The sequence below is a fragment of the Catharus ustulatus genome, chromosome 2, assembly GCF_009819885.2.
Source record: "Catharus ustulatus isolate bCatUst1 chromosome 2, bCatUst1.pri.v2, whole genome shotgun sequence".
NCBI lineage: Eukaryota > Metazoa > Chordata > Aves > Passeriformes > Turdidae > Catharus > Catharus ustulatus.
Window position 1 is genome coordinate 2,771,448 of NC_046222.1, and position 24,070 is coordinate 2,795,517.

Genomic DNA, 24,070 nt, shown 5'->3' on the forward strand with positions numbered 1-24,070 from the left:
AGGCTCGCCCCCCACGGCTGTGCGCGCTCCCCGGTGTTTACTCCCGGACGGGCCGGGGGGCCGGGGGCGCGGATCCTCGCCGCTGATTGGCTGATCCCCCGCGGGCGCCCGGCGAGCCGCCCCTCGCTATTGGTCAGCCGCCGCCCCGCCCCCGCCGTCTGCGTGCGCGCCGCTCAGCGCGTCCCGCGCCGGCCGCCGTCGGCCGTCTCCGGGGTGACGGGCCCGGTGCCGCGTCCCCGCCCGAGCGCCTCACCGGGAGCGGCCGAGCGCAGCCGGAGCGCGGCCCCCGCTGCCCGGAGCTGCCGCCGGTCCCCGCCGGCCGCCGCCGCCGCCGTGGCGGGGCCGGGCCGCGCGTGGCGGAGCGCTCCGGGCCGCGGGCCGCGCGCGGCCGTTGAGCTGCGGGGCTCGGCGGAGGCAGCGGTGAGCGGGGCGGGGAGGGCCCGGGGAGGCGGCGGGGGCGCGGCAGACTGAGGGATGAGTCTCTCCTTCCAGAGAGGGGATTTTACAGAAAGCGCTGGGCTTGTGAATAAAGAAGTGTTTCCACAGCGGGAGAGACGAGCGAGTGACACATGCGGGGTTTTAGAGCCGCTGCTCTCCTGGGGACGGGAAAGGAAGGTTGGGAACGTGCCGGAAAGTGCAGATGCTCCCTTGAACTGCTTGTGGTAACATCTTTTTACAGGAAATATGATGGTCCTAAAACTGTTCACCCAAAGATTTGAGTGCTTCGGGATTTCAGAACGACACACTTGTTGCACTTTTAGTTCCCAACTATGATTTTGGCAGAGAGAATGGTGGTCACAGATTTTTCTTGAGTGTGCCTACTTTGCTGCTCAGTCACTCGGTTTGCAGTTCAAAATATAACACAGTGAAGTGCCCTTTAAAAAGACATTCAGACAAGGAACATTACAGCAGAAAATTGCGTAATTAAATTGTGTGAGGAGGGACAGCTCTAAATGATTTGTTTAGCTTTGTTTCCAAGAATGTGAGAGCTTGACTCTGCTGAAGTTGGTGTATTACATGTACTCTACTAAATGGTGTGCAGGCTTCAGTGCTGAGTTTGACAGGCTTCTGAGCTTGTTGGTTTTGTTTGACCTCACCAAGCTGACAGATGTAATACCTGGAACAGGTTTGGGATGTTGATGCAGCCTATAAAACGCCTGTCATATGTTCCATACATATTTCAGAGATCAAGTCCCTCCAAACTGGCACAGCAGAATGGGACTTGCCTCCCTACTGGAATATTTTCATCAGTGTTGAATGTCCTTTCCTCCCAGTGGCTTATTTCTGAACATTTTTCAACTAATTTGTCAATTCCTGCCCACCCCCTGTTATGGTTTTGTATTTAAACAAGATTCTTGTGCTAGGGCATGGTTACTCTCTGCTTTTCACTCTTCTACGAGTTCTCTTCCTCTCAAGAGCAACTTTGTGACAGTTTGTAAAAACAGTCTGTATAAAATGGGGTGGGGATGCTCAGACACTGAAAATGTTACATTTGTGTCATTTGACCAAATGACAATGGTACATTTTTTTCCCTGAGCTGTTACATTTTGTTTTCTAGATATTTGTGTAGCTCTGTTCTCAAAGTGAGCTTTGTTCAGACTTGCTCGTGGGTTGAGGCACCACAGCCCACTGCGTGTGGGCTTTTTTGAAAACTGATTTTGTAGTAAAATCAATACAAAATTTGTATTAAAATCAAGCTCTTCAGAGCTTGGCTTTAAAACTTGTAACAGTTGTAATTATGTTGCTCTTTTTGGGAACTTTTTTACTGTTCATACACTCAGGTCTCCCATGGAGAAGCTATTCTCAGGTTCTCGTGGATAATGGAATATAAATGTTTAAAGAGTATCTCTTGTTTGTGCTTTGGATGAAACCTGACCTATTCTGACACTGAATGACAGCAGATCCATGCAAAGGCATCCTTGAAAATGATCTCCATAAGATCAGGAGGAGTTCAGTTCCTACCTCTATAAATTATCTAGGCCATCACAGTTTATTAGAATTATTATAATATTTAATTATTCACCTTTTGGCATAATCTAAAATTACCTTAGTTTGAGGTAAGTTAAAATATGAAGGGAATTTTGAGATACAAGCTTTAGGAGACCTGCTATGGCAATTCTCAAAAAGAGGAATATTTTGTTTATTTCTGCATGAAGAGTGGAAAGTGGGATTGTGAAATGACGGAAATATTTGGTACTTCTATTTCATTTAGTGACAATTGCTAGATATCATTGCCAGTTCCTCAAAACACTCACTAGAGAGCCACAGCCTCCTTGCTGTGGGATCTTTTTGTGCAAAAGAAATTGACAGTTAAATGAATACACTTAGCAGGTAGGGATGTTCATTGTTTGCTTTTAATGCCTTATCCTGCTATGTTCTTGTAAGTCTTACTCATGCTTGAAATTGGTCCTTATTCTCTGTCAGTCAGCAGAGCTGTGGGACGTGGTGGTGAGACGAGCACTGAAATTCTGTCGCTGGATGTGTCTCTTGCTCCTCTAACTTGCAAGTTTCCTTCTGTGCTGTGGCCTGGCATTATTATTTGGGATAAGTAGTGTGTGGTGGCTGCCCAGATCTGTAAAAGGGGGTGGATGAAGTGTGAGAGGATGGAAAAGGGAAAGATAATGAGACTGAACATAGCACATCAAACAGCCAGGAGGCTGCTGCCTTCCTTGTACAGTGAGCCTAACTTTTTATTCTCACTTTTTTTTTCTTTCTAGGAGTGACAAGACAAGACCTTGGCTCTGAAGTTTCTCTGCCAGTCTGCTTGGGTTGCCCACAATACTCCTGTAGCTTTGCTGGCTCTGGATGGCTGGTGAAGAGAGATGTTCAATCTAATGGCCAATTGCTGCAGCTGGTTAAAACGGTGGAGGGAACCTGTCAGGTAAATGTGGGAAAAGTATTTTACCTTTCTCACCTTCCCAAGCTGTGTTTCACGTGTGTTTTATTAATTGTTTCATATTGGATCATGTCCAGCCTCTCATCCACCAGCACCCTCAAGTTCTTTCTCCCCAGGCACACAACAGTAACATGCCTCGGTATTTTATACCTCTTCTTTCTATTATTTGGTGGTAAATTTGTTCTGCATGTGTTTAAAAAATAGAATAAATGATGTGTAGCTAGAGGGAAAAAATTAACTATCTTTCTTTTTTTTTTCTCCTTATGGAGGAAGGTGACACTAATAATGGTGGGTCTTGATAATGCTGGGAAAACTGCTACAGTCCGAGGAATGCAAGGAGGTAAATGATCAATTCATCATCCAAATGGAGCACTGAACATATCACTCCTAATTTTCAATGATTTAAGTCTGAAAATACTGCTTCATCTCTTAATATGTCTCTCCCTCCCATATTGTTGAAAGAAAATGTTGGTGGTTGTACCATCCAAGTATCACATATATCACATCCTGATACAAACATTACAATGAATGGACAATACAATCAATGGACTTGGGTTTTTTTTCTTTTTTCCTTGTGTGCACATGCTGAAGTTGCTTTCAGGTGACCATTCCAGCAATGTGCATACAGTAGTAAACTTTATATAAAAACCAGTGTTGTAAGTATATATAAGCAGGAAAGGTTTAAAAGAAGGAAATTGGTGTGTATGACATGAAGGATTGTTCTGGTGTTACATATTTTTTTATCATTATTTATAATCAGAAAATGATGATAAATAAAATTGCCAATAAGAGACCACTCAGTTTTGAAGGGTACTTTGCCCTGGGACATGCAAGCAGGACATAATTTGAGATAAAACTTGTACTTATGAATAAAAATTCTGTATTTTTTTTCTTCCACTTGTGGGATTGTCTTTCTAAATAACTTTCATCTTGTGCAAGAACAAGAGTTTACTTAGTAGTGTTTTGGCAGACTTGGAGACTCCACCTCGAGTTTGTTTACTTGTGTTATGTAAGCTCACAGACTTGCTAAAGCACAAATAAAATCATGAGTATTCTCTCCTATTCCTCCATCCTTGCTCTGAAAACAGGAGTGTTCCATTACTTAGCCTTCCATTCTATTTGAAAATCACCTCTACTATCGTTGCCATCTGAATGTAACAGTTATTTCCTAAAGTCCTGTTTTTCAGGGGAAAAAGTGAGATAAAAATGTGGGAAACTCAAGGGAAAGATAGTTCTGATTTCTTTTGAGTGTTTCCCAGGGCTTAAATGTCCTGAATGCTCATCTTAAGGGTAGGAGCAGAAGGCTGATGGGGATTCAGTTTCTGCATTGCTCTTCAGAGCTCAGTGCTTTTAGCCAGGCCTTCATTTTTTTCCTCTCAACAAGCTGAATTTTACATTTTTCTCTTGCCTTGTGCTACCAGCTGCATGAAACAGAGATCCAATTATCTCAGCCCTGCAGGCACAGCTTAGTGGTGTGAGGCAAGGATTTCTTTGCCCTCAGGAAAGGGAGACAGCAAGCAAAAATATTCAATAGAAATCTATAATTTTTTAGCATATTGCATGGTAAATTAGGAAAAACCCAGCAAATACAAACAAGCAAACAAACAAAAGCTAAACCCTGGCCTTGAATGAAGGGAATCAAATAATTTACATCTCAGAAAAATATGGTTTCAGTCATTTCATCTCAGCCTTTGGTTTGAACTTCTGAAGCTGTTTTGGCAACCACAAAGGATAAAAAAAAAATTTGGGAGAGCACAAGGATTCCCAGGTCATAATGCCTTAACTGTTTTGGTTGTTCTCCTTCTCAAAGTTGGATTGCTACCATGGAAATTGCAGTGGAAGTGAAAACGCAGTAGAGTATCCAACACTGCAAAAGAACTATGGTGTGAAATATTAAAATCTGCTTTTTGGGCCCCTCTCTTTTCTCTCCCCTTCCCACTCCCCCAGTGCTCCTATCTAAATTAATGCAAAGTAACTAGTTGAGAGTCATTCATTTAAAATTCCCTGAGGAGAGGGGAAATCTTCATGTAAGCAAAAATGTGGTCAGCAATATTTAACAGGGAGATTTCGCTCCGTGTTTTTAAAATGCGAATATTGCTACACAAATCCCACTGTAAAACCCTCTTTAAACTGAAGGCTTTCTTCTTTCACAGAGTCTCCTGAAGATGTGGCTCCAACAGTTGGGTTTTCCAAAATTAATCTTAAACAGGGACGCTTTGAAGTCACCATCTTTGATTTAGGAGGAGGAAAACGAATTCGGAATATCTGGAGCAATTATTATGCTGAGTCCTATGGTGTCATATTTGTGGTGGATTCCAGTGACATTGAAAGAATGGAAGAAACAAAACAAGCCATGATGGAAGTTTTAAAAAGCCCTAAGATATCAGGAAAACCTGTGTTAGTGTAAGTAATGTATAAATGTTCTCCTAATAATCTGAAATTGGGTGAATTTAGACCTGAAGAAGTATTTCTGTTGTAACTAATACTGCTGTAATTTTGGCACTAACCAATATTGCAATTAGTTTAGTGCAATGGTTTTATGTTTTATTTAATCCTTCTCAGGGATATTTATTTGTCTCTTCTTTCATTAGTCATGGAAAAATAATAAGGTGGGATTTTTTTAACGCTTTAAAATTTTAATATTACTTGAAATGCTAGGTTAAAAGGCTTTACAAATTTGGCACAGCAACATGATGTAAAAATATTGTTGCTACTTATGTCTACATCAATTAATGAAATGATAAGTGGTTGATTATATTCAGAAATAGTGTGATCTGTCAGCAGTAAGTGTCTTGTTCACTTAACTCATGGTGCTGCTGATACATGATCAGCAAAATCTCTTTAAAGGAGGTTTGCTTTAATTGTATTGGGCACGTGCTTTTTCTCTGTTTAATAGAGTTTGTTAAAATATTGGAAAGAACACATTTCATTAAATTCCACACCAAAAATATTTGGGAAAAAGTATTCTTTTGGAGTTAAAAATAAACTCTGAAAGCTTAAAATGGTATATCAAGTCAATATCTTTGTCTGGTGAGTAAAAGACCTCCATAATGCATGAATTGCACAACACTCCTGTGCTGTCATAAAGAATCTACAGGTAAGAGTAGAGACCTTTAATTTTTAAGAAATAGTGATGCTCTGCTGCTTTGCAGCTGAGCCTGGCTAATTGTGTTGATGAAGTGGAGGTAGTTTAGCAAGGTAATGGTGTATATGTTGAAAATAGATTAGATTTTACCTTCATTGCTCTGAATGTTAGTGGCACAGGGAAGGCAATAAAGCCAACTTAGTTTAATTCAAATGTGTTTTGAAAATACAGCTGTGGCACGGGAAAACTGTGCTGTGTTTTTTAATGAAATACAACTTTATGGGAGGGGTTGTGTTGTATTGGTTTTTTTTTTTGTAGAAATCTCTATGTTCTAATCCTACAATGGAGTTTGTTTGGGTGCCTGACTGGACCTGCAGAGAACTCACTCACTTCCCCAGACCTTGATACTGCTTTTTGACCCCTTTCAGTAGCTAATCAGAACAGAGTGTATTTATTAATTGCTCTAATGGTGACTAAACCAAGTTTGTTGATGTTATTATTTTTGTTAAATGTAACTTGAAGACTTTGATCAGAATTTGCATTTGCAGTGTCCCAGTTCCGTGGAGGGATCCAATAGTTCTGTGGTTTATACTCCCTGTGTGAGTTTGCCTCCTGAGTTAAGAATTCTCTCCTATATTGTCAGATTTACAAATTTATGCTGAAAGTTAGCCTTTTTTAATATTATAATAATTTTAATGTTCAGATTTTATGCGTTTGCTGGTTTTGTTGGTTTTTTAAAATGAGATTCTTGCTACCCACGTAGCAGTAAGTTCCATAATACCTTGCTACATTATTTAATTAGTGCATTTTAATCTGTGCAGAATAGACTGAATTGCACAATGTGGACATAAAATTGTTGCTAAATAATCTATTTTACAGAAATATAGCAATATGAGAAATCTGATGTTCAGCGTGATGTTTTCTACAAATTTAATTGCTGCTCTCCCATGTTGTTATTTATTGCTTCCCACAGAGCTGTCACAGAATCATTCTAAGACAATTTTGCTCAAGTGTTGATAATATTGTCTTTTACTGTCTCTTGGTATAAATTATGAGATATGTTAGACTTGTCATTTGGGTTTTTTTACTGTTCAGTGTTATCACCTAATTTATGTTTATGGGTAAATCCTCAAGATTTATATAGGCATGCAAGTTTAAATTTTCCTCACTTAGGATTATTTTTGTCCTTTCTTTTATCAGAAAGGAGCACACAGACATCATATTATGTAGGCAAATGCTGCTTTTGTTTGGGATTAGTTGTGTTTGTTTGGAGTCTTTGTTTTGGTTTGGGGGCTTTTTGTAATTTGACGTGGAGCACGTGCAAGAGGAAATGCAAGTCCATGTGCTGTGATTGATATTTTTTACCAAGGAGATTTTTGGACAGGTATATTGTTAGGAGACAGCTTTCTACCTGTTATTTTGGTGATAAGGGATTATAGCTATTAATGTTTCACTTTTCTTCATAGAAAGAAGAAATTAATTTGTTTGGTTTTCTGCGTATTTATGTAACTCCTGAAAAAACTGGGAAGTTACTTTAGTGATAACTGCAAAATTTCTGCTGCTAATAATTTTGAGTGCCCAATATCAAATTCAGTGTAAACTGTTGTTCATACTATTATTTCATACTATTTATTGTCAGTTAATAGTAGCCCCTATCCAGGAAAAGGCTTCCACAAGTCTTTCTCACTCCAGTTCTCCTTCAGTGTGTTTTATCTGTTTTGCCTGTTTCTAACCAATTTACATCTGGAAATGACTTACTCAGGCAGCTGTTTTCCTAAGTATTAAAACATGAATTTTGAAATTTTTTTTTTTTTAGTTTTATTCCACAGTTGAAATACAGCTCTTGTTTATTGGCTGATTTCTACTCTGCCCTTGGAAGGTATTTTTAATGCAGTCAAGGGGAGAGTATTTAATGCAATAGTTTCAGTAGTGTCATCATCTAAGTTTATTTTTTGTTGCTACTGTGTAAATAGTATTTTTCAATTTAAGGTTCAGACCTTTGATTATATTTTGATAGCAGTTTTTATCTGGGATGGAAGGAATCCAACTATTTCTAAATATCCCAATGTGAGAATGACTTTGATAGTAGATTTTTTATTCCCAGTACATGCAACTAAAAATATCCAATTCACTTAGTGTCTTGCAAAATTGCAGTGCAGTTTCTTCTGCCTTCTCTGACTATCCAAATAAAGTGGTCTTGATTGTGTCTTTGCACAGCACAAAGCAGTTCAGGAATACATTTGTGGTTTGCTGTTTGGTTTTAGTGTGAAATTATTTTTTTAAAATTTCTTTTTGGAAATACTTTTTTTGTCTCAGTTACATTGTTGTTGTCTGCTAAATTGCATGAAGAGCTATTTCTCACTCAGTTCCAAAAGGAGCTGGTTACAGGAGGGACCTAAATCATTCTCTGGTTCCAGAGTATGAGGGAGGAGGAAGGGGTGTAAGGATGGAGTTCTATTTGTCATTCTATTTTTTTGTTAGTTTTTGTGCTAGCAAAACTGAGACTGCAAATGTGACTGTGTATTTAGGTAGGGTAGGCAGCATTAAGGATGTGAGTGTGCAATTAAGGATCATATTCCCCTATCCTGGTAGGGCTGTGCCTGGGAAACTGAATAATATAAAAATATCTCTGTCAAATATGAACTTTTCCTATAGAGGTAGTATTGAAACACTCCTGGTAAGTTTTCTGACCTCATATTTGGTTTGGGATCCCATTCTGGATTGTTACAATGCTGTCTGCTTCATGTGTGGATTTGTTTTGTAGAATTTCAGATTCCTGGGTTAAAAAAAAACATTTAGAATTTGAGCAAGTAAATATAAACTCTGAAAAAACACAAGGCAATTAAAAATACTTATTATTATTTTGTGAAAAGTAAATAAAACATTTTTATGAATCCTGTTTTTGAGATTAACAGTATTTTCAATGCTTCCCAACAGCACAGGGAGTTTGTTATCACACTGTTTCAGTTTGAAGAACCAAACTAAACTTTAGAACTTCTAAACTTTGAAGAAGCTTAGAAGAACCAAAAAGTGTCACTTTTATCCTTTCTGTAGTTCACATGTTTCTGTGAAAACCATAACATTCTTTACTCTGTTTTGAAAAATGAGTGTGGTTTTTTCTGGGATCTCTGCTGAAGGGAAAATGGGAAGAAGAGTGAAGCAGTGGAGGGATCCCAAGAGTGCTTTCCAAGATCAGTTTGGTGTAGAGGAACCATTGGTATTTCAAACAGTTAATTTTTTATGTCATCTGCAGCACGGACAGCACCAGCAGCAAATCACTTTGCAAGGGTTTCTTTTTTTGTACCTGACTGCAAGCCCAAACTTTTCTTTAGATACTTGAGTATATTCTTGAGTGTTGTTCATGCACATTTCTATGTTGTTGATCATTTCCCCTTGCTCCTCCACCAAAACTGAGATCTGGATAAAGAGTTCTTTCATGTCTTTGATCTGGTTCTCCAGATTGACCAGTTCTTTGTGTCTCTGCTCAATCTCTGACAGCTGAGCCTTAGTGATCTTGACTTCAGTGAGCAGATTTTCATTGAAAATCTCCCATTTTCCTTGCTGGAGCATGTCATTGACTTCTTCCTCAGACACCTCTTTGCCAGCTACCTCGAGCTGGCGCAGGATGAAGGTCCTGCACTTGTCCTGCTTGGCGGTGATGGCCTCGTTGTAGGAGAGCATGGCCTGCAGGTAGCGGTGGGACAGGAAGGCGTGCTGGGCTGCCAGGATCCTCACCGTGGCTCGCGCCGGCCCCTGCTCGTTCTCAGCCCTCCTCACCGTTTTTGACAGCTCGTCCAAACACCTGCGAACGTGCTCTGCTTGAATTTTGATCTCCCTTGCTATGTTGGATTCCTTCTTGAGAACGCTGAATCTTCTCATTGAAGACACCAGGCTTCTTTGTTGTTGGCTGAATTTGCCGACTTCTTCCACCAGGTTATTAATTTCGTTCTGAAGCTTCTGGATTTCGTGCAAGTGCCTTTCAGTTATGGGCTCTTTTTCATAAATAATGGCCTGCTGTTCAAACTCCTCCTGCTCCTCTTCTTGTACAGTTGCACCATTGTTTTCCCCAGCTATCTGTAGTTCTTTAACCCTCAGTTTCAGCTCTTGCAGACGATCTCTCATGGTTTTTGTGGTCAGGATTCTTTGCTGGGTTGTTTTTTGGTTTGTTATTTTTTCCCACTTGCAACACAGGAAGTTAATTCCAGTATCTTTTTTGTTTGGTTTGTTTTGTTGCACTGCAATCAAAATGTAACAACAATCAGTGACTGAACATATATACGAAAAGTAGTCTTGGAGATTAGAGATACTTCCCTCTGCACCAAAGTAAAAGTAGCAATGAGTTGGAAGTGGGGGATATTCTGAACAACTTGTGATTTGTAGCCCAAGGCCATTTTTGTGGTATATTTGTGATACAGCACACAGAAGTTAGACCAGAGAAATGTGGAGAGGACTTTTATTTGGGGGAGGAAGAGAGGAGTAACTCCAGTTATTTTATCGTTATTCTTTTCTTGATGAAAACGAATCAACCTATAAATCCTTTTGAAAATAGAAGTGAGTGTGGCTGTGCCACTTTTGGATTCTCAGTAGCAAATATTTAAGTTTTTGAGGTTATGAGACAACCTTTGTAACAAATCAGCGTTCTGGCATGAATTTGAATTATTAATTTGGCCACACTCAAAAACCTTTCACCATTGTCCTTGGCTGGGGAGTCAGATAGTAACTGAAGAAGTTAGCTACAATAAAACAGATCAACAGAACTCCCATGATTTAAGAACTCTAGTAATTTAGCATGAAAATAAATTAATTTTTTATGTTTGAGTTTTTGTGGAGTCGAGTCCCTATCACTAATGTTGCAGCACGAAGATTTTCTAAGCCTTTTTTTAAATTACTGTTGTCTACTCTTATACTGTCATCTACATTCTTCATAAAATTGATGCAAATGTACATTGTGAACCACAGTGGGCTACAATTCAATGCTATTCCTTATTTAACAGAAAGCAGATACAGTTTTGTTTTGTTCCCTAGCTGTTGTGCAAGCTTTACTGGAGAGATAATTAAGAGCAAGATATTTTCTAAAACACGCCCAATAGAAACCAAGTTCAACTATTTTTAATCATAGGGAAGAAAGTATTTTTCTCAAACTCTACATAAATTATTTCCTTGGACAGTGATCAAGAATGGAAAATTTCAGTAAGTAGTAACATGTTCAGGACTAGAAGATTATGGGATTTTTTACTTAGGGTCTTCTGGTTCAATCAGATGTGTGTCTTTCAAAGAGCTGTTCAAGCATAAAGGTTAAACAGCACAGTGGTATCTTTTGGCTGCTTTAGAGCTTTTAGGGCTGTTCTCTGAAAAAGCAGCATTAGATAGGTGCAACTCTTCTTAAACCCTGATTCTGAAGATTTTTTTTCTTAGCAAGCAAATATAGGATTTCTTAATAGTATCCAAAAAATGCATTTTAGAAAGTGCAAAGGGTCTATCCAGTAACCTGTCAATATGCAAATGATTTTCTTGTATTTGAACAGTTCCAAATGATACTGCTGTGGTATCTCTGCTCCCCTATGCATATTTAAAGCCTCTAAATAGGTTTTTGTATAAGGCATGGAGTTGAGCATTGTGGACACGTCTTCACAGACTTAAATCTGGCTTTCTGCAGAAGGATTAGCTGAAAAACAAAACTTGAAATGCTTTAGAGGTCAGTCATGAGAAAGAATGTTGATATTCTACCCTAGTGTGGATTTTCCTTACTGCTTTTTTTTCCCCCCTTAAGGCCTTAATATTTGAATTTAGTGTTTGTTGATTCACATTAAGAGAATCCCAAAAGCCTGGAGAGTGTTAGAAGTTACAGTAATGTGCTGAGACTTGTGATCAGACAAGTGTGCAAGTTATTTATTGGAGAATTGTTATTCTGGGGTAGGGAAGATGCAAAATGTATTCATTTCCTGACAGTAATGCCTCTCCACTGCTGAACTTTTCAGTGGATGTCCCCATGGCAGAAGTCAGGCAGTTTCTCCCAGATGACATTCTTGAGGAATGTTCCAGAGCTGCTTGGCACCACCAACAGGGAAAGTTCAGCCTGGGGCATGTGAAAGGACCCAGGGCTGCTAACAGGGCTTCAGAGAAGTGACCTGAAAATCTGTTCTAGTCCAGCCTCACACATCTGCTGACCCATGTTAATTTAGCAGGGCTGGGCAAACCTGGGATTAAAAGCAAGTTCTAAGGGCACCATTAGTGCTTATGCTGTGAGGTGACAAGAATTTCTCGTGTCTAAGAGAATTGGTGCATTGCTCTTGAAATAGCTGTGATCCTTGGGGCTAGAGGGAGGAAACTCACAGAACTGCAAAACAAATCTGCAAATATTCTTAAATATCAAAGGAGAGAGCAGAAAAGACTGGAGATTTTTTTTTCTTGTGTAAAGATCAGTCTCACAAAAGACTGGAATGTAGGCAATTGAATCTTAGTTTCATATCTTCTCTGCTGTTAGGCCTGCCTTCAAAGCCTGCCACTGAACAGGCTTGCCAATAATTGTGCTTGACTATACTGGCAATTGGAACACATGCTGGTTTCAAAGAAATGAGGATGTCTTCATGACAGAGATAACCTTGGAAATTGTTGGCTTGGCTTCTTGAGTGTTTCACAACAACCTCTGTCCATTTACTGAGTCCTTGTTTTGTCCTGCGTGTTTGTATATAGGGGCACATCCTGTTTTTCTTTCCACTGAGATGAAAGCACTTCACTTTCCTTGAAGTTTTTGTCAGTAAAGGGAGAACATGCCTGTTCTTCAGTGGAGTAAATGGAATATGTGGACTGAAAGCACTCCAGTGACTTAGTGTGGCCCCTACATTCACTGCCCATTGCAGTGTTGTTATAATGCAAACCCATTGGTGATGAAGTTTGTTCTTGAATCATCCTCATATATATATATATATCTGTATATAATTATAAATAGTTTACAGGTTCAGAAATGCAATTTTCACATCCTTGAAAAATATATTTAATAATATATTCATATAATTGTATTTGCCTTCTGATAACTTGGCTGTGTTGCTCCTCAGGAACAGGGTTATATGAATCTCTCCATTTAAACAGATACCTTCTGTGACTGGGAAAGTCTTGATAAAGACAATTACCACAGCACACTGACTAGGGGAATAATAGAGGCTGGTAGCTGGACCATGATTAGAATCTCTTATGATGATAAAGTATGTCCAGAATTCAAAGATAATGAGTTTGACAGAAATGAAATTTTTTGTATTAGCTTCTCCATTAAAAAAAGGCAAGTTGAAAGGTCCACTTGCTTAATTACAATGCAGCTACATAGAATATTCTTCTACTTGTCTGGTAAATTTATCAGTAGACCCAGAAAACAAGGAGCCTACATCCAAAAATAAGATTTGGGCTGCATTAAGTAAAAGACATAATTGGATTTGTGAAGTAGGGAAGTTAATTGTATGGAACTCTTTTGTTTGTGGTTGTAATTGGGTTTAATGGCTTCTTATTTGGCTTTGCTGGATTGTTTTATTTCTTCCCCAATCCCCAAAGCCTCCTGTTTATTTTAATTTCTGCTTTTGTTCACTATTTCTTGGTTATTCAGCACTTCAGTCAAAGTGCCTGAGAGCAAAGGCTCCATTTCTATTTGATCTTTGATACAATTTGTCACCTTACCTTGCTTTTAACATTCTGCACTCTCTTCCACAGAACAGGACTTGCAGGCAATCAAAGAACAGAATCCTCTCTCTAAGAGCTCTTTGAGATCTGTGTTCTGGCTCATGCTGCCTTATTTACCTCTGCTGAAACTGCTGGTTTTTTGTTTGTTAGTGGGGTTTTTTGGATTTGGGAAGGGGTTTTTTTTTGTTTGTTTATTTTGGTTTTTTTTAAATGATTGCACCAAAAATAAGGATAGGTTTGTTTTCCTGACCCTTGGCTAAGAGTCAGTTAAGGGCACTGGGTAGACCATGCTTTCAGGCAATGTGTCCAAAAGGAATTTCATGTTACATGTAATCCTAAACTTTTTTTTTTATTTTGTATGTGTGTTACTATTTTATATTCATTTCCAAGCTGCAGTGAAATTACATTACAGCTCTGTCATGTGGTGCAAGAAACCCATCTAACTTCTTTCTGAGCACAATGGCAATGAGTAAATCTTGGAGTCGTACTCTGGAGCTTGATTACTGCTTAAGTGTCTCAAATTAGCAACAAAAAGTTAGTGAGAGACATGCACTATTGAAATGGATATAGTTTAAAATGTTTAGTAGTCTTTGGGGAAAGCTGGTGTTCTGAGTTGAAATTCAGTTTGTGCTCTCTCATGTTCTCACAAGGAAAGAAGGAACTTGTTTGGTGGTGGTTTGAAATCTTGCTCAGTTAATCTAAGATGTATCTGAAGTAACAAAAGTAGGATATCTTGCTTTAAGTTACATTTATTTTCTCCTTCGTTTAAAAAGTTCCCTTTAACTTAAATACCTTGTAAACAAATGTGCTTGAAGCAAGGATTATCAGACACAAGGTGGTTGGATGAAAATATCCTCTTAACCATCTCTGTAGTAAGATAAGTCCTTGGAAAAACATACTTAAAAATAGTTGTAAGTTCAAGTTTCTGTGTGTGGGAGTGGCTCAACAAGAAAATGCCAAAGGCAGAGAGCTTGCCTGCTTAAAAATATGCCACAGATTAGATGATAGTGCAAAATCAGTAACAGTTTCAGCAAAAGGAATGATCACAAATTCTCTCTGGGCAACCTGTGCCAGAGTCTCACCACCCTCACTGTAAAGAATTTCTTCCTAACATGGGATCTAAATCTTTCCTCTCACATTTAAAACACTTCAGCCTTGTCCTATCACCACATAAAAACTGCCACAAGACTTCCCAGCGAAACCAAAATTAGCAGTATGTACAAGAGTAGAAATGCTGCATTTGAAGCAAGGTATCTTGGGAATTCTCTAATTAGTGGGAGATGGATTGTGGGAGGTGGAGAAGTGTGGATATTGAGTAAAACCAAGAAATTCAAATGTAGTAAGGCAGACCTGAGTATTCAAAGAATTCATAAGGTGGGGAAGAATTAAGGCAAAGGTGCTGGGAAAGTGTAGCCAAATCATGCTCTCTGGAGTGAGTTTTCCAAGAGATGTGGAGAGTGGTAAAACAGACTTTAAATACTTCAAGATGTTCTTGGGCCTTTGACCACAAATCTGTAGCAATCATGTTGTAGGAGATGTAGCTGCCTTGTGTTGGTATTCTGCTATTTTTGAAGTATTTGATTCAAAGATACATACAGCGAATCAGCTGCAAATCTGAGCTTGTTCCTTGGAGTTTTGAAATCTTTGTTACGACTATGTGGCTGCAGATGCAGACTTGAGGAAAAGCATTTACCAGCATTTCCATGTCTGCAGATGTTCCTGCTGATACTGTGGGTAGTAGGAGGTGAGGAGTTCACTGCACCTCACTGACAAAACAGTGATCTCACTCTGCAAGTCACTTAGTCTGCTGCTAATTCTCTGTAATTGGTAAGAACTTCATGTGTGGTAGTGATTTTTTTTACCTGTTTAACCAGAGATTTGCTGTTATTAGTGCTCTTTAAGAGTCCTCACAAACCTAGAGGTCACAAAAACCTAGAAAGAAAGTCATGATGATCTCTGCCCAAAGATCACATCATTAAAGTCCAAATATTGATATATTTTAAAGCAGTATTTGAAAATTCAATAGCAGCAAGAGAAAGGGCCTACAGCAGGACAGAATACAGGTAGAATTAATAGGATATATAGCTTGAACTAATATTAACAGCTTTGTATTGCTCTAAGTGGTGTGAGAGATTTGTCTTCCTGACAGTAGAACTGCAGACTCAGAATTTGTGCCTGCACCATCCCACCTGCTTTACATTCCCGTTTCATTTCTGTCACGCCACAGAGCTGCCTCTCACAGCCTTGGAACTCACCTGTAATAAATGTAAGGCAGGATTAAAAAAAAATAATATACAGGCAATTGGACTCTACTTAGTTTGCCTAGGGTTTGATATAGCAAGGTGAAATAGAGTATAAGAAAGCAATTAACTTTTTTTTTAATCTTGTCAAAAAATATATTGCTATATCATTTATTGCCATTTGTTTTGGAATTGCACATCTGGAAGCTGAACATAACTTGATTTAGGTGAGCTCAGACATTGTTGGCTGCAGCCTGTTTGACCAAGAGGTGGGACTGAACTGATAGCAGAGCAGAGTGTGTCAAGAAACGTTTTCAGTAAATAGGAATATGATTCAGACCTGTGGCGAGAATGAGGCCACTTAACAAAATGAAACTAATTATAATTGCTGGTGTTCTTGTGACCAGTTCAAAAGCTAGTATGAGACTGAAGTTGCCTAGAGGTATTGCAAACAGGAGGAGTTTAGCATCTTAGTTTTTAACTGTTCTCTTATTTAAATGTGACCTGGAGGAACTGTCTAGGGAAAATACTGACTTACAGAAATGTCTCCTACAGCTCCCTGAAGTTGCATGAAAGCAGGAAAATAATCTTGTAACACTTTATTCACCTTTTTTTTCATTATGGTTTACCGTAATATTCAAATTCTTGTTTTGCATGAGAATTGAAGGCATGAATTGAAATATATCTCTTTATTTGAGAAAGAGTCACATGGCAACCATCAAAATTTACTGATAGGTTCATCAATGCTGTCAGCAACCCAGAAGGAGAAGGGGCTTGAAATGCTAAAGAAGAATGTGCTTGAAGGTCTGTTAACATTTGCATTTGGAAGGCAGTCTGCAAAAAATCACCTGATAGAGCAAGCTCAGAACTTCATCAAGAGTTCCTTTTATGGGCCTCTTGAAACTGTTGGTCTGGTCTCCTATTTGTTTGTTAAAAGTATGAAGAATTCTGTTTTCCATGGCTTCCTCAAAAAGCTCAAACTGCCAATAACTAGAGAAGAAGGAACAAGCAAAACAAGCGGACAAGTCACTTATTTTTGCCTGTGTGTGGGTCAGGAGTTTGACTTTCATGGATGTTAACATAAGCAAAGCATAAAGAGACTGAGTTTCTCATGCTGCATCTGCTGAGGCCTCACTTCTCTGCAATAAAAGAACATCCTTCTGATGGCTATCCACAGGACTGCCAAGAAAAGGGTTAATGGATGAGAGAGAAAAATTCCAAAGGAAAAATGGTAGAGCAGTATTTTTCAATAGAAGATTCACTGTAGAGTGCAGTGTTCCTTCCCCTTGTTTAGACTGCTGTTAATTTCAAAGCTGCTGTCTTTGATCTCCCAGCCAATTCCATCCCTCAAAGCTATGACTCCTTGAAGTAGCCTTAAAGAATAATTCTTGATCTTAGGTAAACCATTCTCATAAAGATTCATTTTCCTACACTTGCTTTCAATCATGGGGATTGTTCTGATGCTGTAATATTTTGACCTCAGGGATGCTTTGCTCTTCGTTAATTTTGATGAACACTCTGCAGATCTGACCCCAGATTTTGGGGTTGTGATCACTGATTCTGAGTAAATATAACCCTCAAAGTAGCACGTCTGTGACATTTTTACAGTTTTTGTATTGCAAAGTAAACTTTTAATACTGGTTTGGTTTCTGTTGGGGTTTTTTTCCCCTCTTTGTTCAGTAATTGAGATTTTATAGACAGGTCAGGGAACTTCCACAGCATTCACTTTGTTTTTCTCTGGCAGAAGTGGCTTCTAAGAGAAATATTGTCACTGAGCAGTAGATGTCAGTTGTGCCAATGCACACATAACACTCCCTTTCCACATTGTTTCTTGTGACTCTTAAAGTTCAAAAGCTCTCCAGTTGTTTAGAAAAATCCTACTTGATCTAAAAGCAGTAGATGCCTACTTTCTCTTTATTTCTAGCATGAGGTATGTTTGTTACACTAAGACAATTCAAATATACTTTAGGTGAAGCTGAAATAAGCCAAGCATGATTTTATAGATGAAAGCTTCTTATTCAGCAAACTTTACACAATAAACTAACAGCCACTCTGCTGTGCTTTCAAGTATGTTTTGATATATACCTCCTACAGGTTTTTAAACATGAAAAAGTGCTATATATGAAGTTCAACTGACTTTGAAAATTAAAATCAGACACATGTTATTTTTATGTCTTGACACTACGGCACATTTCCATTCTAAACCCCACTACAAAGCCTTTTTCTGATATTTGCAAATTTAGAAACATTAAGTAAGAGAAGAGTATTTACCTCTGAATCCTGTACTGGTGGCTTTTACCCTTTTCACAGAAACTCTTGAGGTTAAGCTTCAGTATAATCCCAAAAACATTTTTCCAGAATATTCCCTAAGTAACGTGTTTGAGTAACATTCCATGAAGTATTTCCTTCATTCTTCCTGCTTCTAATTCTTATATCGTTGTCCAAGTGCGATCATCCTCAGGAGTGGTAGAGTGAAACTGCCTTCTGCAACTGCAGGAGACAGGCAAATTGATTACTTGGTGCCTGGGGAATCTGGTTGTGCCTGTTTGAAAGCCAGCCCTGCTGGGAGGCGGATCCCTCCGGAGTGCCCAGGAGCAGGAAGTGCCTTGGAGCAGCTCCCCTTAGAAGCTGCAAGTGGAGCAGTGCCTACCTTGGAAGCACAAGTGCAAGTGCAGGCTTGGCTTTTTTCTGCACCAAAGCATGGAGGGAAGAGGAGTTATTGAGGGTAGATGGATCTGTTCATGGGGGGGAAAAAGCCCCTGCAGAATAATGCTTTTTATTACAGTATCTTAAAAATACTTGAGCTCTGTTTAGAAGTTTGACTTTAAGTCTGAAGTGAGCAGGGTAGCAGCAGTAGATGGACCTGAGCAAAACCACTTCAGTTCCTGGGGAGATCAGGCAGAGACAGCTGTTTGGATTGCTGCTTTTCCAGGTACAGCACCTCAGCCATATTTTTGGAATGCAGTCAGTACTGCTGCAGAGAAGGTGGAAGCTAATTGACCAGAAAGACAAATATGACACCTTTCAAGGTGCTAGAGGTTAAAAATCAGCAGCTGCTGCGAGCTGCAGGATGTTAGTGTCAAACTGCCACTGAGCTATGCAGCTTACCAGCATTTCATTCTGCTTCAGCTGTGCTTTGTAGGCTGTGCAGAGCAAGAACAGTGGAAATAGTGCAGTTATTTAATCTTCAGGTGAGAGAGGAATAGGCTTGTGGCAACAAACAGTGCTCAGAAATACTTCCTTCAATTACATCTAGATGAATTGAGAGCATTTCTGAGGAATGCTTTTTGAGACTAAGAGGCAGCACAGGATTTTCAGACTGTAACAGAATAGGTTATGTGGAGGAGAAAAAAAAGTGGAGGTAATTGTTTCTAGTCTTTTAATTACTTTCTTGCATTGCATTTCAGTTTTTCCCTGGTTTAGGTTTGGTTTCGTAGCTAAATACTGAGTGGACAAGTCTTGTTCTAGCTGGCTAGTGAAAAGAAGCAATGCTAAAGTATTATAAACATTCTGAAAATATCACAGGTTCTGTATATGCATTGAGCAGCAGTTTGGGAATCCCTGCACTAAATCATACAAAGCGTTGTAGAAATTCTCTCTTTAGGAAGTGAGAATTCATTATCAAGGAAGGGCAGGAAGAAGAGTTTATGCTCTTTCCAGCTCTGCAGGCCAAGCCAGCAAAGTTTTGATTATCAGTAGGACAGGGATTTTTATCCCCAGGATGATGATAAATAAGTCAATGGTGTGAATGGTTTGGACTACAAATAGTTAAGAATGATAAAGATTGAGAGAGACTGGACATTTGAGAAGCTGCTTTTCTGTGGTCTTCATAAACAAATTCTTCTTGAAAAGGAAGATGAAAGATTAGATAATGAATCATAGCTCATGAGGGTGATGGTGACAAGGAATGTGGGGTTTTGGGCTGTAGATGCAGCACAGCTTTTTTCTAATGGTTTTGATGCTGAAAAAAGCTCTTGGGACTAAAATAATTAAGAATTAAAGCTGTCATACTGGGATTCTGGAGAATATGGAATTATAAAGTCCGAGATGAAATTAAAGTGCTTGACAAGTTCTGGTAACTGTGGAGTGAATTCTTACCACTGTTCCTTCCCAGCAAGGAATTAACATAAATTCAAAGTACAAGCTTTGGCCTAAGTTCCCTAAAAGCCATTTAAGTTAATGATAATGAAGGAAGACTGTGATGTCTGGTTCCAAAACCTTCTGCCATTGAAGCCAAATATTTGTGATCTTATCCAGAAAATTGAGTCAGAGTTCTCATGTCATTGAAATGTTGCTTAATTTCAGAGGAACATTATTTTAGTGGAGTTCCTTTATTAGAGAGAGAAGCAAGTACAAATTGCATATTTTCTAATGCTGTGCAGCATTTAGTTTGGATTATTAATGCAGAAAGTACAAAATAAGGTTGGATTGTATTTTTATACTTCTAAATGAATGTCTCTCTTCTAGAGTCATGTTTCCTACCATATATAAGTGACAAGACAACAATCTTCATCTTACAGAATACTTGTTTTGAACTATGTGATTGGTTTTTGATTTTTTGCTTTCCTGTAATAAAATACAGTTTTAAGAGCCATTCATGCAAGTTCCTCCCTCTACATTTTAAGTTTTATTCAGGAAGGGCTAGTTCAAAACATTGTTTGGCATCAGAGAGAAATGCTGAGTAGCAGGCGGAGCTGAGATGATCCTCAAGCACTTTTGAAGAGGGAAATGCTCATGGTTTGGGAAGTTGCATAACTGTGAACTTCCTTCCAGAAACTCCCAGGAGATTGTCCTCTATTGCTTGAGATGTAAAGCAGGATGGCCTTTTATGTCCAATTTCTTAACTGTAAATATCATTGCTTTCTCTAGAAATAATATTATTACTTAGCCACCTTAGTGATTGTCTAACATCAAAAATAATTAAACCTGAAACAAAGAATTTTATCTTTTCTTTCTCAGTTTTCCCCTTGTTCCTAGTTTTGTCACAAACTCAGCTTTTGGAGATGTGAGAGTCTCTCTTGTGGCAGGATGCTGAGTGTTTCTTTTGATCTTCCCTCTAGGCTGGCAAATAAGCAGGACAGAGAAGGAGCTCTGTCAGAAGCAGATATAATTGAGTCCTTATCTCTGGAAAGGCTGGTTAATGAACACAAGTGTCTCTGTCAAATTGTAAGTAAGATTTTAAGATGCTACATTTTCTCATATCTTCTGATAAGCTTCCATTAAGGTAGAAAATTGTGCTACATGGCATAAAACTGAAATTTAGATGTAGTATTCACTGTCCTGTTAAGAAAAAACCTCGCAGGAAGTCATTGTGGGGGGAGCCAAAACCAGAAATCTTTATGAAAGCTACTTAATATTGGTCAGTGTTTCAGTTCATATATCCAAATTCGTTGTCCCTGAAGTTTAAGCCTTTGTTTTAATCTACCAGTGTCTTAGGTAGGGCTTTACTTCCACAATCTTTTTCTGATGGGAGTAAAAAACATTTTGAAAGATCATGAGGGTTATGCTGTGAGTAACCAAAATAAGAAGGCAGTTTGCAAAACCATTTCAGCTTTATATTTTAAAATTTAAAAATAATTTGAATTCATTAGGGAGATTTGCAAAATTTATAGAGCACTACATATTGCTATTATTTTCTCTAATAGCTGAGTTAAAGTAGGGCATAGCTCTGTTTATTATGTCATGATTATTTGAGTGCTTTCTTTCAGTTAGTGCACTTTGCACTATGCACATACAGCAATCATAAAAATTAAAATTGCAAGTTCATCCTTGTTTTCTTCCAAGGAACTTGTGTGCCAAAAATATTTTCTTGAAAATTACTCAGTAAAAAAAGATCTGAAAGATACTTTTGTATTCTAATAAATCTTAATTGCTTAATTTCTGACATGTGCCAGTAAAATGCTGTTCTTGTTCTTTATTTATATTTTGTGTGTCAAGACACCAGATCACACACTCTTAAAACTGTTTCCTACTCTAATGGACACCTTCTTTTCCAGGCTCTTTAAAGATAAACATGGTCCCAAACTCCTGTGGGATGATTCCTGGGGTAAATTTAAACAGAGGCATTGTGAAACAAGATGGGAAGTTAGGCAAGGACCAAAAAACCTTTTGTTTCTTCTTATTCTTTTAGTTATGAATCTTTAAATTTCCCCACAAAGAATTAAAGCAAATGAAGGAGTAATTTGTCATGCTTTTGGACAGTGTCAGTGAAAATGACCTTCTTCTTTTTCTTATTTAATATGTCTGAATATTCCATATTTCTAAATTTTTATATTTTATAACCAAACTGCAGCAACAATAGTCTTGGTGCAAACTGAGAATGTTGCCCCAGTGCTGGCCAGTGTTTGATCTTTGTTTTCTCAGAAAAACAAGTTGTATACATCTTCTATATATCTCCTTCCTGACTAGGTTCTGCTGGAGGGTTCCACAGTGAAAAGGACTCCTATCTGAACCTTAATTTAAACATAACTGGTCAGAATTTTTTTTTTCTGCTGTGAATTGTACATTTCATATCTGACTGTGGTGCCATCTAAACGCTTGTCAGATGGAAAAGTGCACTGAGAGTTTTTCAGATGTTGGCTTTGGAGACTTGGTCTCTTTTAATCTTCATAAACAAAAATCCTGAACATGATCAGTGTGAAATATCATCCCTACATGTCTTACACATAGCTGGATCTATTTGATTGTTATTCAGAGAATGTTTTTAAAGACACATACAGTGCTTCAAAGCATTCTGGAAAACAGTTCCCAGGAGATCTTGAAAGAACATATTTTCCGTGTTCCAAGCTTGCATCAAACCCTGTCCCTTTTGTCCCAATTAAAGCTATTTTACTTGTTCTCCTGACATGAAAAATTAAGAGGAAATTATTCTTTTCCTATTTACAGTTTCACCTTATGTTTTTGAAGGCTACTATCCTAACTCCCTGAAGTGTTTTAACCTCTAGAGAAGCATTCTTGGTCTTTCAATGTTTTCTTATCAGATGTGTTTTCATAACTTTTTCAGAACTATTTTCAGAACCATTTTCCCAATGAGGTTTGCATTTCTCTTCCAACAGATTGGTTTAGATCATGTTTCTCTCACTTTCTACTGAGAGTATAATGACAAAATATTTTATTCCAGTTGAGTGCAGTGCCTGTTCTGATACAAAAAATTGAATTGGTTTGACAGCTTTTCCGACAAATTCACAGGAGATTTTATTTATCCTCAAGGTACTTATGAACATGTTGAACATTTTTTCATGAAATGAAGCAAAGCTGATTCTCTTTCATCTCAGATTTTTCCATTTTAATGATAAATCTAGCATGGGCTATTTATAACCCATACTTCTCAGTGTTTTACAAGCTTCACAGTAAAAAGTAATTGTTCAGCTAATTTCTTGTTTCCAGTCAAGGAATGTGGTCCGAACCACAAATATTTTTTCCCTCCTTCTCCGTATATTTACAGGAACCTTGCTCAGCGATCATGGGCTGTGGGAAAAAAGTTGATAAATCAATCAAAAAGGGGTTAGTTTGGCTTCTTCAAATCATAGCAAAAGATTTTGATGCCTTAAATGAGCGCATCCAGAGAGACACTACGGAGCAAAAAGCATTTGAGGACCAGAAGAAGCTGGAACGAGCTGAGCGAGTCAGGAGGATACGGGAAGAGAGGTATTTTTGTGATTCCCACTCCATCCCTTCCTCCCTTCTCTAAGACACTTGGTTCATTCCTGTGCATAGATATTATGGGAACCAGCCTTCCCAGGACTGAAAGCTTACAAGCCAAGAGTCTTGGAAGGTTTTGCCTCTTCATCCCCTTTTTTTGATTTGCTGCATGCTGGAAATGTACTGTGAATGAGAATTGCAAGGTAGTTGTGGAGTAAATTTGGCCTTACTAATATAACTTCACAGAAGGCTGACCTAAAAAATTCTTCCTGTGATTTAATCTGAAGTTGCCTTCTAAAATAAAGTATTAAGTTAGACTCTCTAACCCATATGTGAATATCAAAAACTAGATATGAAAATTTTTTCAATACTATGCTTAATAAATTTTAGGATATCCAGCAGGTGAGGCATGAAGGCACTAAAGATGATGCAGTGAGGGGAAGCAGGATAACTGATTTATTACTCCACTTCAAGGCCCTTTCTGGTCTTCAGCAGCCTGCTGTGGTGCTTATGAAGAACTGATGTGAATCATTTTACTGG

The 24,070-nt window shown here is 38.5% G+C and overlaps 2 protein-coding genes across 5 annotated transcripts in view; one reads left to right on the top strand and one right to left on the bottom strand.

Annotated features, from left to right (window-relative positions):
• The first annotated feature begins 348 nt into the window (after window positions 1–348).
• ARL13B (ADP ribosylation factor like GTPase 13B) overlaps window positions 349–24,070 on the top strand; it is a 31,578-nt gene continuing 7,856 nt past the window's right edge. For 3 of the 4 annotated variants that reach the window (XM_033051390.2, XM_033051391.1, XM_033051393.1), the window contains exons 1-6: window positions 349–420; window positions 2,718–2,881; window positions 3,166–3,236; window positions 5,050–5,299; window positions 20,950–21,055; window positions 23,334–23,536. In XM_033051390.2, coding sequence (XP_032907281.1) covers window positions 2,823–2,881; window positions 3,166–3,236; window positions 5,050–5,299; window positions 20,950–21,055; window positions 23,334–23,536 — 689 coding nt within the window. In that variant the 5' untranslated portion in view covers window positions 349–420; window positions 2,718–2,822. The remainder of the gene's footprint in view (window positions 421–2,717; window positions 2,882–3,165; window positions 3,237–5,049; window positions 5,300–20,949; window positions 21,056–23,333; window positions 23,537–24,070) is intronic. The other variant, XM_033051392.2, reaches the window with a different exon arrangement.
• On the bottom strand, window positions 8,674–20,943 carry STX19 (syntaxin 19). Its single transcript, XM_033051394.1, has 2 exons — window positions 18,161–20,943; window positions 8,674–10,216 (listed from the first exon to the last, which is right to left on the bottom strand). Exon 2 carries the CDS (start codon window positions 10,101–10,103, stop codon window positions 9,225–9,227), a length of 879 nt encoding a protein of 292 aa, XP_032907285.1. The 5' UTR covers window positions 10,104–10,216; window positions 18,161–20,943; the 3' UTR covers window positions 8,674–9,224.